Source organism: Hyperolius riggenbachi, chromosome 9 (assembly GCF_040937935.1).
Source record: "Hyperolius riggenbachi isolate aHypRig1 chromosome 9, aHypRig1.pri, whole genome shotgun sequence".
In the NCBI taxonomy this organism is placed as follows: domain Eukaryota; kingdom Metazoa; phylum Chordata; class Amphibia; order Anura; family Hyperoliidae; genus Hyperolius; species Hyperolius riggenbachi.
Genome location: NC_090654.1, coordinates 95055845 through 95072560, shown reverse-complemented (window position 1 = coordinate 95072560; position 16716 = coordinate 95055845). Strand labels below are relative to the sequence as shown.

General features: G+C 40.8%; 1 protein-coding gene across 1 annotated transcript; it reads right to left on the bottom strand.

The window, feature by feature from the left end:
• Positions 1-11032: 11032 nt before the first annotated feature.
• On the bottom strand, positions 11033-11971 carry LOC137533486 (olfactory receptor 2D3-like). Its single transcript, XM_068254866.1, has one exon. The coding sequence runs from the start codon at positions 11969-11971 to the stop codon at positions 11033-11035; it is 939 nt and encodes a 312-aa protein (XP_068110967.1).
• Between the last annotated feature and the right edge of the window lie 4745 nt (positions 11972-16716).

The following is a 16716-nucleotide window of genomic DNA, read 5'->3' as shown; positions in this document are numbered from 1 at the left end:
TTTCTTTCCAGGAAACAGGAAAATTGAATACTTACCTTCCGGTAATTTTCCTTTCCTGGAACAGAAGATGGCGGCATACGAACCCACCCTCTCGTCCATTCGAGGACTGATTTTCATGAGAATGGCAGGGGGGGGGCGGGCTCTTTTAATTTATATTATGAACTGTCCAATCGGGGTCAGGGGCGGGGCTAACCCATCAGTATGCCGCCATCTTCTGTTCCAGGAAAGGAAAATTACCGGAAGGTAAGTATTCAATTTTCCTGTTTAAGCAACCTAATGGTTCTATTGCATTGAGCATAAATGTTAAATTTTAGGCTAGCTTCACTTACTTCTGTAGTGGTACAGTGCTTAGGGTGACGTGTCCACCACACAGTGAGATCTGGGTTCGATTCCCAGCTATGGTATGATGTATTCTCATGTATGTATTCCCAGCTATGGTATGATGTACCAGCTATGGTATGATGTATACTGGTTTTTAAAATAGTATAATTCCCTGGCAGAAGAGACCCTCCTCCCTCCGGTAGGAGGGAGGAATTAAAATCTCCCTAGCAGAGTGTGTACCAGCTGTCCCATAACTAATTAGTGTAGGCAGACAACTGAGTCAAATGGTATAAAGGACCTAGCTTGAAGGGAGGGTGGGCGGGTTCTCTAGCACTGAAAGCAGTGTGTTTGACAATAACATGTCTGCTGACAGTGAAATGGAGGCTAAAAATTTTGCTCAATACAGCATTATGGGGCGAATCGAACTTCCACATAAGTTCGCCTGATGCAGGCGAACGCGAACCCCCAAAGTTCGCCTGGAACCGTTCGCAGGCGAACCGTTCGGCCCAACTCTATTCTTCTTAACATATCTGGCAAATGTGGTGTTTCTAGCATCAGGAACAATGTAAAGATCATGTAGCATGTAAGGGTATGGGTTTTTGCTATTAACCGTTAGGTAGATGTTACATAAAAACTACATATGAATACTGTAACTAACATTGTTAAGTAAGGTCTAAAGGGGTGGAGGGCGCTATTGTAGGTTGATCTCAGAGATTCCTATTTCACCCGCTGCTAACCGGTCACGTGTGGGATCCCACTGACCTACACAAAACAAGAAACACTGATATTGAGCAAGAGACCAATTGCGCTGGGTATAACTGATCAGTATTTTAGACCATCAATAATAATAGATGCTTATACATAGAATAAGTACTTTAAAATATATAGTTTTATTCTTATAAAACATGTGTCAAACAGTTGTACTCATGAAATATACTCATAAAAATATGTTGCATAAAATGACATAGGTACCAATGTGATCAATAAAATTGCTTTAAAATATAACATTCATCCATTCAAGCACACTCGGACCTTCCAATGTGTAAAAAAGGGAAAAGATGTGTGAAATGGATGGGTGTAGGGTTATTTGGGACAAATACGCAGAGAGGGGGAAGGATTTGGGTACGTACAGCTTATTAGGTACTAGCAGATTGGGCAATGAATATAGATGGTGAGTTTATGATAGAGACTCAGTGGATTTAGGGGTGTCAGTATTTGTTGCACACAATTCCTCTTCAGTGGTCTTGCCGTTCCCCTTATAATTAGTCCTACTGAGTAGGAAAAGTGCTGATTCACTAGTCAGTAATGTAATGTAAAGTTCCTTCCCCTGTATTAGCGCTATCCAGTGTATATTTCAGGAGCGGTATACCTTTTGGTGTAGTTTTGTATACTCACGCTCCCCTCTAGGTTGCCTCTAGGTTACGATAAGGATATTAGTCCAGTTCGCGAGTTGGAGCTACGGCCGACTGCTCTACAACTCGTAACAGCTTGCGTCTCCCGTGTATTCCTCTGTCGCTGGGGCGGTGAAGCGCAGTGGCAGTTCCGGGTGGCGGCTAGTTCAGTTCCGGTGACGTCACCTGTTGCCTGCGTCTCCTATTGCGTGGTTGCGTGGTTACCACTATACAGCTTCACTACACAGACTTAGTAGGAGTCGTTTTCCGTGCGTTTAGGTGGTGTGCTGTACAACACTTTTTGGAACTAAATGAATCCCTACAGGAAGAACAAAGAAAGTTTATATTGGACTCAATATGGTTCATCTTGACCCATAATAACTTCACATACGATGGGGACCACTTACTACAGAAGAGTGGGACAGCCATGGGGACCAGGTTCGCTCCAGGATATGCAAATTTATTTATGGCCCACTGGGAATCCATTCACATCTTTGGAACAGAGGGACCTGGAGACGACCTGGTCCTCTGGCGAAGGTTCATAGATGACATCGTATTTGTCTGGAGGGGCGAAATGAACACACTCAAGGAATTTTTGAATAACATCAACATCAACGACTGGGGGTTAGTCTTTACAGGAGAGAAGAGTACTGAGAGTATACACTTCTTGGATCTGGATATATATATATCGAAAATAATAATGTGAAAACAAAAACCTATACCAAACCAACAGATGTCAACGGATACATACTGATGACAAGTTGTCACTTTCCCCCCTGGCTGGAGAATATCCCCAAAGGCCAAATGGCTAGAATAAGGAGGAACTGTACGGATAAAGATCAGTTTAAACAAGAAGCTATCACACAAATTCTTAGAGAAAGGTTACCAGGAGGATAAGGTGAGGAAAGCCATGCATTCAATGGAAACTATGGATAGGGAAGAGTTACTTAAGAATACGCAGCGACAGAGGAATACATGGGAGACGCAAGCTGTTACGAGTTGTAGAGCAGTCGGCCATAGCTCCAACTCGCGAACTGGACTAATATCCTTATCGTAACCTAGAGGCAACCTAGAGGGGAGCGTGAGTATACAAAACTACACCAAAAGGTATACCGCTCCTGAAATATACACTGGATAGCGCTAATACAGGTGAAGGAACTTTACATTACGTTACTGACTAGTGAATCAGCACTTTTCCTACTCAGTAGGACTAATTATAAGGGGAACAGCAAGACCACTGAAGAGGAATTGTGTGCAACAAATACTGACACCCCTAAATCCACTGAGTCTCTATCATAAACTCACCATCTATATTCATTGCCCAATTTGCTAGTACCTAATAAGCTGTACGTACCCAAATCCTTCCCCCTCTCTGCGTATTTGTCCCAAATAACCCTACACCCATCCATTTCACACATCTTTTCCCTTTTTTACACATTGGAAGGTCCGAGTGTGCTTGAATGGATGAATGTTATATTTTAAAGCAATTTTATTGATCACATTGGTACCTATGTCATTTTATGCAACATATTTTTATGAGTATATTTCATGAGTACAACTGTTTGACACATGTTTTATAAGAATAAAACTATATATTTTAAAGTACTTATTCTATGTATAAGCATCTATTATTATTGATGGTCTAAAATACTGATCAGTTATACCCAGCGCAATTGGTCTCTTGCTCAATATAACATTGTTAAGTACTTCTGATGGGTAGAATTACCTGGCAGAGGTTCTAACATTTTTCCATTCTATCCAAAATGAAAGGATATTGCGAAAATTGAAAATACAGGTAAACACATACAAATGAGAAATACGTTTCTTCCTAAATAGAATGAGCCATAAATTACTTCTCTCCAATGTTGCTGTCAGTTACAGTAGGTAGCATAAATCTGACATTACCAACAGGTTTTGGACTAGTCCGTCTCCTCATGGGGAATTCTCAGCATGGCCTTTATTATTTATAAAGACACTCTCTGCAAAAGATTTATACAAAGATGCTGTACAGCCTCCCTGCTCACCGTACACTTTTTTTGGCAGTTGGATGGAGAAACTGCCATTTACTAAGTGCTTTTGAAAATGAAGAAAACCCTGAGAACCCCCCATGCGGAGATGGGTTAGTCCAAAACCTGTTGGTTCTGTCAGATTTCTAGAACCTGCTGTAAGTGACAGCAGCATATGAAAAAAAGTAATTTATGGCTCATTTTACTCTGAACCAAACATACTTCTCATTTGTATGTGTTTACATGTAATTTAAATTTTAGCATTTTCGCGATACTGGTCCTTTAAACAAATGAAATAGATGATCTTTACATTGTTCCTGATGCACAAAATGTGTTCATAAGTTCTCTTGCTTTATTTTTTATCATATTCTATACACAATTATTTTTTAACAATAAGCAAGGGTTTTTTTTTTTTTTAAAGAAAGCAAAGAAAAGTATCTTCAACGTTATAATTATCAGAAGCAACTTATCTTGAAACAATTTTTGCATGTATGACAACATCTTTATTACATTTTTAAATCATGACCAATACATATTCTTTACATGTTTGGTGTTAAAAATGATGACCAAATTTGGAGCTCAAGATCTAAGCAAATCTGTGTTAGGTTCAAGGCAATGATTGATAGAATTCTGGTCCATTTATCTTATTGTTGGCAGATATAATTTTAGAAAGCCAGACTGTACTGGAGCTGGAGAGAAATGACTGTACATGCTGATTGATATTATTTATCTTCCTCCCTGGAAGCTCCAGCAGGTCATCCTTTTGTACTCCAACCTCAGGAGACTGAAGTTGCCATAGAAGACTCCCTTTCCCACAGCTTTGAAGTGTATCCTATAGAACGCTAAGGATTCACACTATGTAGCATTTACCGAGTATTCATCAGATGATCTTCCTTCTGGATATGGAAAAGTAACAGCACAGAGTGTCCAGTGATTCATAATACAATTGTCTAAGTTGCATGGTGTGTGTGTAACATTTATGTTACATATTGACACTTGCTCATTTGGGAAAGCAAAATTTGGAAGAGAAATGAACAACAAACTTAAACAGAGACCAGATGGTAGCAATACCAGCCCACATAGTCAATAAGATTTAGAGTTAGTGTGTGAATGTTCAGAGGTGGCAAAGCCTTCCCTCTTCTGCAGAGTGCAGAACACCCTCGTCATAGGTTTAGGAGAAGTACCAGTGACAATAACAGCTCTGTGGTGCATTGTACTGCAGCCATCTTCTCCAGAAACACATACTAAGTCCCAGCCTGATGATGTCATCAAGTTGGAACCTGATACACAAATCTTAAAGTGGTCTGAAACTCCGACATAACATTCAATAAAAATGTGTTTTCTACTTTTTATTACTTCTACAGTTATCATATTTGCTTTTGTGCATAAGTAATATTGTCTGTTTACAAATTACAAGTTTCCAAAGTGTAGTTTATCTTGCCCTGAAACCTGCATTTTGTTCAAACTGTTTTTTATTATATATTAACATATTCTAATTAGCTGTTCTGAGCTATTTGTGTACTTGAAGCACAGAGAGCTTCTTAGAGAGCTCCTTTTCACTTGTTACACTGTGTTAACACAAATGTAACAACGTTGGAATGCAAACAAATATGCTGTTATCTCCAGTTTGGATGCTGATTTGAAGCTGAATAGCAGGACAAAGTGCTTTGTTTAACCATTTCAGTAATGTTCTGCTTAAAAAAAATTCAGACCACTTTAAGAGGCCAATTGGGTTGCAGACATTAGAGCTCTGTGATCACCACCTACATGGGGAGTGGTGAGAAGCTACTTACCCAGCAGCATCCATATGTAAAGTGGTAGAGTAAAGAAATGAATAGATCAGAGAGGAGATTAAGAAAAACGTACAGTAATCATAATGTGGCCTTTCATTTGTAAATTACCTTTGTTTTACTTTATCAGTGTTGTCTCCCTAATGGCAAAGGTGGACACAATCCAACACACATTCACATAAAATGTCAATAAAACCTCATAGTGTTGTTTATGACTATGTCTGGCAGTGAGTGACTGGATGCTCATTTATGTTTGTCATAAAGGGGTTAATTGCTAACACCCCAATATATATTTTTGCAACATAAAAATGAGAACAGCTACTCATCATGTTTAGATATTCCACTGCTGTTCAGCAGTCAGCATGATGTTTGGTGAAAACAGGTAATTAGTAAAGCTTCAACTGACACCCTGTCTGTAAACATTGGTAGGACTGACAGCTTCCACACCCATGAGTACCCATAGCAATTCAGGGGCCATCTCTTTCTAAAAACATCTGTGTACAATTGGCAAACAGGTTTTCACGTTGGCAGGCAAGACGTCGTAGCTTGGGGATAAGATTCAGAGCACACAGCAATGAACAGTCATAGCAGGTTTTAATATGGCTATTTTGTGCCAACTATGCAGGACTGATGCTAAATGCCTGGTGTAATATGCTGTAAGTACTGAACAATAAGCTCAACAGCACAATGCAATGATGAACATTAAATCTAGTTTATGACTATAATATATAGACAAGCAGCACTAATGATCCGTGCCTAGACTTATATGTTGCAGTTGCCAATGTCTAAAGCTCCACGACAGAGAGCAATGATGATGAACAACAGTAAAGCTGGCCATACACTAGGCCGATTCCCCGCCGATCGACAGCAGATTCGATCACTGGGATCGAATCTGCCGTCAAATCGTTAACGTTAACACTAAATTTCGATCTATTTCGTCCCGAAATAGATCAGTCCCGTCAATCGCTTTGTGCGGGAAATTACCGTCGATCGCCCGCGGGTAGGGAGCGTGTCGCTAGCGGCGTTCGAGTGCCTGACGTCCGATGCAATACAGCTGCAATACATTACCTGCTCCGCCGGCGCTACTCCCCAGGTCTCCGCTGTCCTCTTCTCCGCGCTGGTCTCCGGGTCCGGCAGGCTTCACTTCTTCCTGTCCCGGCAGGAAGTTTAAACAGTAGAGGGCGCTCTACTGTTTAAACTTCCCCCAGACAAGAAGTGAAGCCTGCAGGACCCGGAGACCTGACCAGAGCGGAGAAGAAGACAGCGGAGACCTGGGGAGTCGCGCCAGAGGAGAAGGTAATGTATGTGGAGGGGGGGGGGGGAGCGACGGCAGCACCACCACCACCACAGATTGTGACTGTTTTTAGGCTGAAATCGATTCACAATCTGTTTGCAGTAAAGGCAGCCATACGATCCCTCTCTGATCAGATTCGATCAGAGAGGGATCTATCTGTTGGTCGAATCTGATGACAAATCGACCAGTGTATGGCTACTTTAAATGTATTTATGGCTGTAATGTGCAGACAAGAAGCTGTGGTGCTAAATGCCTGGCCTCATATACTGCATTGACAGATATGGTTAGAGTAAGCCCAACAACACAAACCAGAGACGATGATAATCTACAGATATAATTCTCACTTATATCATTATGCATATTCATTATTAATCAATTTATGACAGAAAATATGACATGGTGGTGAGTACTGCATTGATTTGGTACTCTTTATTATAGATAATTTACTCCAAAGTATCTGACTGCATATATACAAATATTCAGTATACCAATATTTAATACAATAATTACAAGTGTCTAATAACGTTTGTAGCATTGAAAGGAAGCTTGAGTACTGTATTGACACTCTCTATTTGCACTTACAATAATTTATTGAAGCAGTAGCTTTTGAGGTAATTTTTAAAGAGATTATTCTTAAAAGAAGACTTGAGATAAAGAATATGCAATGATTTATACTTACCTGGGGCTTCCTCCAACCCCCTGTAGTCTGCCTGCTTGACTGTCGTCCTCTCGACCCCTCCGTTCTCTTGCAGTGGAATCCCTGATCCAGCCAGGTTGCAGGTAACTGCATCTAGGGGGTCCTGGCCCCATGCAGTCCTTGATTCTGCTTCCATGGCCAGGAACATTATGTGCAAGTGCAGTTACAGTCTTAGAGAACTTGCTTGCACAGAACTCTTTCGTCAACAGGATCTCAATCAGGGGATCGCATGGCCGGGACTGTGCATGCACAATGGCCCGTAACTGGGCCAGTTGGGAAATAAACCAGGCCAGACTGTAGAAGAACTGAGGGTAGGGTGCCGGAGATCAAGCAGACAGACTACAGGGGGATGGAAGAAGCCAGGTAAGTATAAATCATTGTGTATTATTTATCTCAAGTACACTTTAAAGAGACTCTGTAACAAAATTTTGAGCCTTATTTCTTCTATCCTATAAGTTCCTATAGCTGTTCTAATGTGCTCTGTCTTACTGCAGCCTTTCCTAGTTCCACAGTGGCTGTGTTATCTCTGTTATATGATCTAATCTTCTCTCCTCTGTCGGATCTGTCGGGCTCAGGCAGTCAGGCTGGAATGTGCTGTGCTGCTTGTGATTGGATAGAAGCTATATACACCCTCTCCTGGCCCCATGCACACTCTGTATGACTCACACACTGAGCTACTCTCAGCCTATCACTTGTTATGTCTTTTGTTTGTAAACACTGCATAAAAATGGCAATTACAAGCCAGGATTGCAGCAGGGAGTGGCAGAAACAGCCCAGAGGGGCCCAGGAGAACATAATGAATAGAATGGTATGCTTTTTATTGTAAGAATTTTACAGTACGGATTCTCTTTAAGGTGGCCACACATGATGTAATATAAGAATATTAACTTTTACAATAATTCAATAAAAAAATGTCCAGTTGTACAGGAAAATATATATTTTTTTAAATTCAATGTCACATTTTTATACCACAATTGGGGTATACTGTACCTAGGTGGGCCTTTATATGCATCCCCTTCATCTTTTAACTGTATAGCTATTATGCTAATTATCTATTGGTTCCACACAACAGTCACAACCCCCACCGGGGACTTTCAGCACCGGCCAACCACTTCTGGCATAAGTGTGTATACCACTCTCTGACGTAAGAATTCATCACACTATAGTGCCAAAGTGTAGTCTCCAAGGGCCCGGTTTCACCTGTTGATTTTCAGGCAGACCATTCCCCCTTGTGAGAGAGAGAGATCACATTGGTTTTTACACATGACTAGATGCCACTAGCTCTATACATGCCAGATCGATCACTCTATCACTTGATCGGCTTCCTCTATGCCATTAGGGCTTCTGCAGGACTTAGGCCCCTTAAATTGTTCGATTTCTTTAAATTGCGCCTCCGTAAGCAGGATGTTTTAAATTACGTTTATGCCAGAAGGCATACATTTTTGTAAAAGAATTAAAAAAATATTAATATTATATCACTTTTTTTAGTTATAATTTTTTTTAATGATGTATCATTTTCCGCTATAGTGGTCCTAAGTGATGCTCTTCATTGTCACTGACTCTAATTTCTTGAAGGATTAGCTTTTTTCAATGTGTCCTCTCTACCATAGACAGAGAATCTCAGTTGTTTCTCTGATGAAGGAAACACTCCTGGAAGTTAACACTTCAAGAAATTGCTCTTGCCAGATACAAACAGTACCAAACACAATACCTATTTTTAGATCTAAAAGCCTGAGCTGTTTGTGGATCAAAATCTTCTGACTCTATCTTACTATTGTTTGGATACAGTTTGCACGATCTACTAAGCTTGATATATGTACTGTTGTCTTTAACCATTAGGGCCATATCCTATTGCCCAACTTGCCAGCAATAAGCGCTGGCAAGTTCTTAAATTAGGCAATGGGAGCATCGCCTAATCCTACTACATTTATCAACCCCACCCCCCTCCCCCACTGGTGGTAAAGAACTTAATTGGGCAATATAATTGCCTAGCGAGTTCTTTACACCCTACCCAATTACACTTTTTATGCTTCCGGAAAGTATTGCTTCCTCAGCCATGAGCTTTAGCTTGGACCTGCAAAAAGCAGGTCTAAACATGCTAATGCACGTCGTCACCACTGTATCTGGGGGTCTCCTTTAATAAAGAGTTAAAGAGAAATACAAATGAGAGCTCTGAGTATCATATGTAGCAAGGTGCTGTAACCCTATCCAGGACAGGTCTCACTTGGGTTTGGTGTGGCTGTCAGTGAGTACCCAGCCAATAAGCGCTTGCGTCCCCCTTAAGGATCAGCCGGGGACTTCTCCGTGTCCGTCCAGATGCTAGGAGGCACTGTAGAGCAGGACTCAATGGTTGGCAGTGGCTCCGTGCACAGCAGTTTGCCACTCACCACTTCCGGGTCACGCTGTTACTTAAACAGTACAGCGCTATAACTATGAAGGGAGACTATGGGAAATATTTTAAAATAATAAAAAGTATTTTATATAGCTGACAACGCATTTCACGGAGGTCCGCATTCCACTTTTTCAAGTCTTACTTAAGAAGTAGTCTTGCTCTACAGTTCCTCCCAGCATCTGGATGGACACGTAGACGTCAGCAAGCCCGATCCCTGGCTGATCCTTAAGGGGGACACAAGCGCTTATTGGCTGGGTACTCACTGACAGCCACACCAAATCCAGGTGAGACCTGTCCTGGATAGGGTTACAGCACCTTGCTACATATGATACTCAGAGTGCTCCTTTGTGTTTCTCTTTTACTTTTTTCAGTGGATTTGTGGAGCAGCCTGAGATTAATTTGGTCTGGCCAGATCGCACCAAGGGATTTATCTGAATCCATTTTTTGCTTTGACTCCTTTAATAAAGAGACCCCCAGAGCTCCCTGTCAGGTCATCCGCACATCGCTGAAGCCCCCCACAGCTGCGCTGGTTACCCCTAAGTAAATTACCATAGTGGACCAATGGGGAGCCCCAGCGGGAGCTTCAAAGATGCTTTGCCGGGCTCCAAGATACAGTAATTACAGCGAGAGATAGTGTAATTACAGTGTTGGAACTTGTGCCGAGAGACAGCGGATGTCTAGCGGTGGCAGGTCATTTATTCAGGGGTGACTGGCACAGCTGTGTGGGGGCTTCGGTGATGTGCAGCAGCCCGACGGGGAGCTCTGGGGGTCTCCTTATTAATGGAGACCCCCCCCCCCCCCAGATGCAGCGGCAGATGTTTGGCAAGTGCGCTCGCATCTCTGGGGAGCAAGGTCACGGTGCTGAAGGACAGCACCACAGTGTAAAGCCTTGCTCCCCATCGCCCATAACATGACATAACATCACTCAGGCTTTTGCTTGAGTAATTTCCTGAATGATCAGCCATTTTGAGAAGGAAACCAGCAATACAATTTGTAGGTAATCCTCGTGCGATGGCAAGGTGATAAGTAGCTTGTATCTGCAAGCTTCTTATCACCTTGAATAGGATATGGCCTTTAGTCTGTTAACTTTACCCGATGCCACTTTACACCAGTATCTAGTATAGTTATGAATATTCTGTCATTAAAGCAACTTAAAAAATGACTTCTTCACTGTCCCTTTAACTTCCTTATTCCTCATACTATAGATGAAAGGATTCAACATTGGTGTCACTGCCGTATAGATCATAGAAACAGTCTTGTCTGTTTCCGGAGAGTGAGCAGAGGAGGGTCTCATATACATGAACATAATGGTTCCAAAGTACAGAACAACAACCATAAGGTGGGAGCTGCAAGTAGAGAAAGCTTTTTGCCTTCCTTGCGAGGAACGGATCTTTAGGATAGTGGAGATTATGTTTAAATAGGAAATGATGGTCAACAAAAAGGAGCACACAACTATGATCACTGCTGATACAAACACCACCACCTCATTAAGCCTTGTGTCTCTGCAAGATATTTGCAGTAAAGGCGGTATTTCACAAAAGAAATGGTTGATATGGATGGACCGAAAATAAGGCATCATAAAGATCAGAGCAACATGGATGGCGGAGGTTATGCCACAAAAGCTCCACGAACCAGCCACTAAATAATGACATAAAGTCTTGTTCATGATAGTATTGTAGTGCAGTGGTTTACAGATAGCAGCAAACCTGTCATAGGCCATGACGGCAAGAAGAATGCACTCTGTTTCCCCTAATGCTACATAGGCAAACATTTGGACAGCACAACCCACCAGAGAGATACTTCGGTCCTTGGACAGCGTGTTCACCAGTATTTCAGGAACAACACTAGATGAGAAGCCAAAGTCAATGACGGAAAGGTTACGCAGCAGATAGTACATGGGGGTCTGCAGATTTGGGTTGATTCTCACCACTACAATCAGGAGTAGATTTCCCAACACTTTTAGTATGTACATTACTAAGAACAGTAGGAAACAGATGACTTGACGATAGGGGTCCTCTGACAAACCTAGAAGAATGAACTTTTGTGGAGACACGTGGTTTGAGCAATCTGTAGTATTCATCTGGGACCTAAAGAAGAACAAACTAAAGCTGAATGAAGCTGTGTATGGTAATCAAAGTGCTTCCTGGAGAGAAAAAGCACAGAGGCAACAGTAGCCCAAATGGTGCAGAATGTAACAACAGTGGTCAAGTGCAAAAATGTCACTGATTGTACTCACAAAGGAAGGTTGCAGACGGGCAATCAACCATTTTAGGCAGGTGGAGATGCACAAACCCAACTCCACTTGGGTGTCCAGATGGGCTGGACACAGTTGCTCTCTTGATGAAAAACCCTAGATGGTTATGGGGGTGGTGGAAATATTCCTAACCAAACAGAACATCCCTCCAAAAGGTATGATAAAACTGCGTTAAAAACAGCTAAAATGAAAAAGGTGAGGTGGCTAACCTTAATGAAGATAAATTCGTAGCAGAGCCTCCTGCTTGGGATCATTAATCTTCTGGCACTTTATTCTACCTGAAGAAGTGGGTACAGACCCACAAAACGCATTGCCAGTGCCAATAAAAGTTTGTTGTTTAGTTTATGAGTTTGTCTTCATTGAAGTAAGCCACCTCACCCTTTTCATTTTAGCTGTTTTTAACGCAGTTTTAACAAGCTAAAGCTGCATGAAATACACATAAGAAAAACAGCCCAGCACATAGGAAAGCAAAATCCCAATGGCAATGGTGTTTAACAACTTTTTTTAAATAATACAGTTTTGTAGTTTGTATTATTATTAAAATGTACTAAAATCACAGGCTATTCCTAAAGTGAAGGGGGATAGTGACATTAACCACTGTACATTCTCTGAAATAAACATGTGACCCAGCTTGTTAATGTTCAGCATCTACAAAAAGACTTAAAGGGGCACTACAGCGAAAAACTGTAAAATTTTAAATATGTGCAAACATATACAAATAAAATGTACATTTTTTTCCAGAGTAAAATGAGCCATAACAAACAAACCCAAACACAGAACACTTACTGTATATCGCGCTTTTCTCCTGCCGGACTCAAAGCGCCAGAGCTGCAGCCACTAGGACGCGCTCTATAGGCAGTAGCAGTGTTAGGGAGACTTCCCCAAGGTCTCCTACTGAATAAGTGCAGGCTTACTGAACAGGCAGAGCTGAGATTTGAACCCAGGTCTCCTGTGCCAGAGGCAAAGCCCTTAACCATTACACTATCCAGCCACATAAATTACTTTTCTCCTATGTTGCTGTCACTTACAGTAGGTAGTAGAAATCTCAGAGAAGTGACAGGTTTTGGACTAGTCCATCTCTTTATAGGGGATTCTCAGGGATATATTTGTTTTCAAAATCCCTTAGTGAATGGCAGTTGCTCTGTCCAACTGCCAAAAAACTGTGTAAACTGTGTAGCAAGCAGGAAAGCTGGCCAGCATTATTGTTTAAATCCTTTTTAGGTAATAACTTTATAAAGAATAAAAGCCTTGATGAGAATCCCCTTCGAAGAGATGTACTAGTCCAAAACCTGTCACTTCTGTGAGATTTCTACTACCTACTGTAAGTGACAGCAATATGGGAGAAAAGTAATTTATGGCTCATTTTACTCTGGAAAAAATGTACTTCTTATTTGTATATGTTTGCACATATTTAAAATTTTACAGTTTTTTGCTGTTGTGCCCCTTTAAACATTTAAATTTATGAACAGTACCACAGTTTTTTCTTTCTTCTTAATAGAGGTTTTAACACTGTTGTAAACTAAAATACATTTTTATAGGGGGTTGGGCTTCAATTGGTAAATACATTTTTTCCCTGGACTATGGCTTCCGATTATGTGCAGGAATAACAAACTATATCCACATCTTCATTTTTATACAAAAATTGCATAATAAAAAGGATGTCAGTGTTCCATAACATTTTTGCGACCTATTAAAATGTCACCATTTTTGAGATGTTGAGGAGCATGAATGTGTTGGGTAACATACTTAACAAGCCAGCCCTTTGTGACACTATAACCCTTTGTAAGATAATTATGGTGTAGTCCTTCGAGAGATAAGAACAGAGCCCATAGCACTACTTGTTAGAGTAACCTTTAGTAATAAAAGAAAGGGACCAACACCACCTCTTGTCAGGATTGTTCTTTGTGAAAGAAGGTGTTAACTTATACCATTAACTGTTGGAGAAAGGGGAAGAAGGATATTTTGCCATTTCCTTGTTGGGTGAGAGAAGGATGGAGCCCATTCCACAATTTATCTGGTTATCTCTTTGTAAGAAAAGGAGGGAGATAAACAATTGTGAACTGAGGAAGGGAGTCCATTGCAGTAATTTGGCAAAGTTTGGTGAAAGCACTTTTTTTGGAATAACTCCTTGTGAAGGAATACTACTTTTGAGTCTGCACAGAACATATGAGAAAGGAACTTGGGCATAACTAATAAGTCAGAGAGAAACCTGTTACTGAAGATTGGATCACTGTATGAAGCAGTTTAATAAACCTATATAGCAAAGTTTCAAAGGTATACAATTTGACTTCTCTGGTTTATTTTAATGACTAACTGTACAAGGTTTCTTTGCAACCGTTCAAAACTTTTAGTTTCTTCTTCAGGCATTTTACAGATTTTCACAGTATATTTTCATCTACTTTTTAGTATTTTCAATTGAATATTTCATTTGAAGAGTGCTGAAAAGCTATTTTAAACATAAGAAACTTAGGAGAAAAGATCAATTGAATAAGGGCAATTTTATTGATAAGTGGTGAAAATGTCACCTAGGCGAAAAATCAGGTGGAAAAGAGAAATGAATTGTATACCAACACATTATACACTTGAGTAATGTATTTAAAAAGTAGCATGCACTGATAAAGTGAGTTGATCCCTTTTTCATTAAAGCAAACCAATGAATATCGCACTGTTATAATATACTATGCCATATGCACCAAAACACTTTCTATTTGGAATAGAAAACACTTCTATCTATTTCTTGATTACAATACATTGTTTTCAGGTTTCTTCGCCCTGAGCTATGACTTTCGATTATGTCACATGATAAAGTTTGGAAGGGACAAAATTAGAGATTGTTTCTAACAGGAACTGTAAAATCATATACTACACCCAATCCTAATCTAATTCTGACACTACACAATTTTTGCGATGACTGACAATTTTTTTAGTGATGAGCAATCATTTCCGCAATATCGCAGCATAGGTACAGGTGCACTATTACATGAACGATGCTTAGCGATGTGCAGCAATAATGACCGACACGGCAAATCTGACCTTTAAGTTTGCCAACGACTCCCGCGCAAAGTACTGCCATTGCTTGAACTCACAATCGCGCCCGTTGCGTGCCAGCGTATGATGTCACGTGTACCCACTGCCAGGATGATAGATCGGGGAGTGCTAGTTGCCATGGGTCATCGCTAAGATCCATCTTCCTGGGTCGCGAGGTATGTGTTCAGCTGAATGTGACCTTCATACTAACCTACCCCTATCCCTAAGCTGATATGACATTTTTTATTCCCTAAACTACTGATACTTACTTGATTTGCTTTAAACCTGCTGATGACTCCAATTTTTGTTGCTGTTATCACTGTCCAATTTTATATAGCCTCAGAGCACAACTTGGAATGAAGAAATTGGGACGAGATTTCTATTAACATGAGCCGGAAGTCTTGTCCAATCATCGAATGGAAAACAAAAATCTGCTTTAAGAGAAATTCAATTTGTTGAGAAATAAGTAACCCTTTCATGTTAGCTGTACATATTATGAGGATTATTGGAGGGAAGAAGGAAATTTGGGCACCAGAGCGGAAATGTGGGCATCACTATAGGCATCCATACAAATATTACTTATAGGAGGAAATGCAAACTGCGGCTACAAATAGCAGGCGCAAAGCCTCTGGTGCCCAAATTTCGACTTATAAACAATATTTGTATGGGCACCTATGGCATAGCCCAAAATTTCATGGCACCTCTGGTATTTTTTAGTTTTTTTGCAGTGGAGTTGCAGGGTAGGGGAGGGAGGGGTTAAGATTAGGCATCAGGAAGGGGGGGTTTAAGGTTAGGTGTCAGGAAGGGAGGTTCTAAGGTTAGGCATCAGGGGTGGGTGGGAAAGGATTAGGCATTGGCGGGGGTGGTTAAGGATAGGCATCAGCATGGGGAGTGGGGGTTAAGATTGTGCATTGGAGGGGGAGGGTTTGTGTGAGAGTAGGGTTAGGTTTAGCTGTAGTAAAATATCAGTAACATTAACTGATATTTAACTATCAGAACTTGTAAAATAGTAGAATACAGGATTGGTTACCGATATTCTACAATCAGCTATTTTGTGGTGGCCAAATTTCTGTGCACTTTTATTTTGCGTATGCTATTGGAGCACATTATTTCTAATTACTTACACCTTGTGTAGCTATGTGACATTGATTTTAACAGACTCTGTCAAGACTGGGAGGTTCAGAGCTCCTGATGTTAGCTCAGTTAGTGCAGGTGTGGAAAATAAGAATCAATTGTTACTTGTCTGCAGGAAGTGGATAGTACATAGGCTGTTTGTACTGAAAACTACTACAACACAAACTGTATATTCTAAAGCCTCATACACACAGTACAATTTTACATCTGATCGACCTGTGATCTGATAAGAAATTGCATCATGTGTAGACGTCCAAATTGTTTCTGAACGATTTTGCGATCAATTTTGCATTGCTATGTACCCAAAATCGATCGCAATCCGATCGCACTGGTCGGAAATTATCAAATAGATCCGCCGATCTGACGGAAAATTGTACCGTCTGTATGAGGCTTAAAATAGAAAAGCAGTA

Bases quoted from the DNA above. Each gene is read 5' to 3' on its own strand.
- LOC137533486 (XM_068254866.1), bottom strand. From the start codon at position 11,971: ATGAATACTACAGATTGCTCAAACCACGTGTCTCCACAAAAGTTCATT.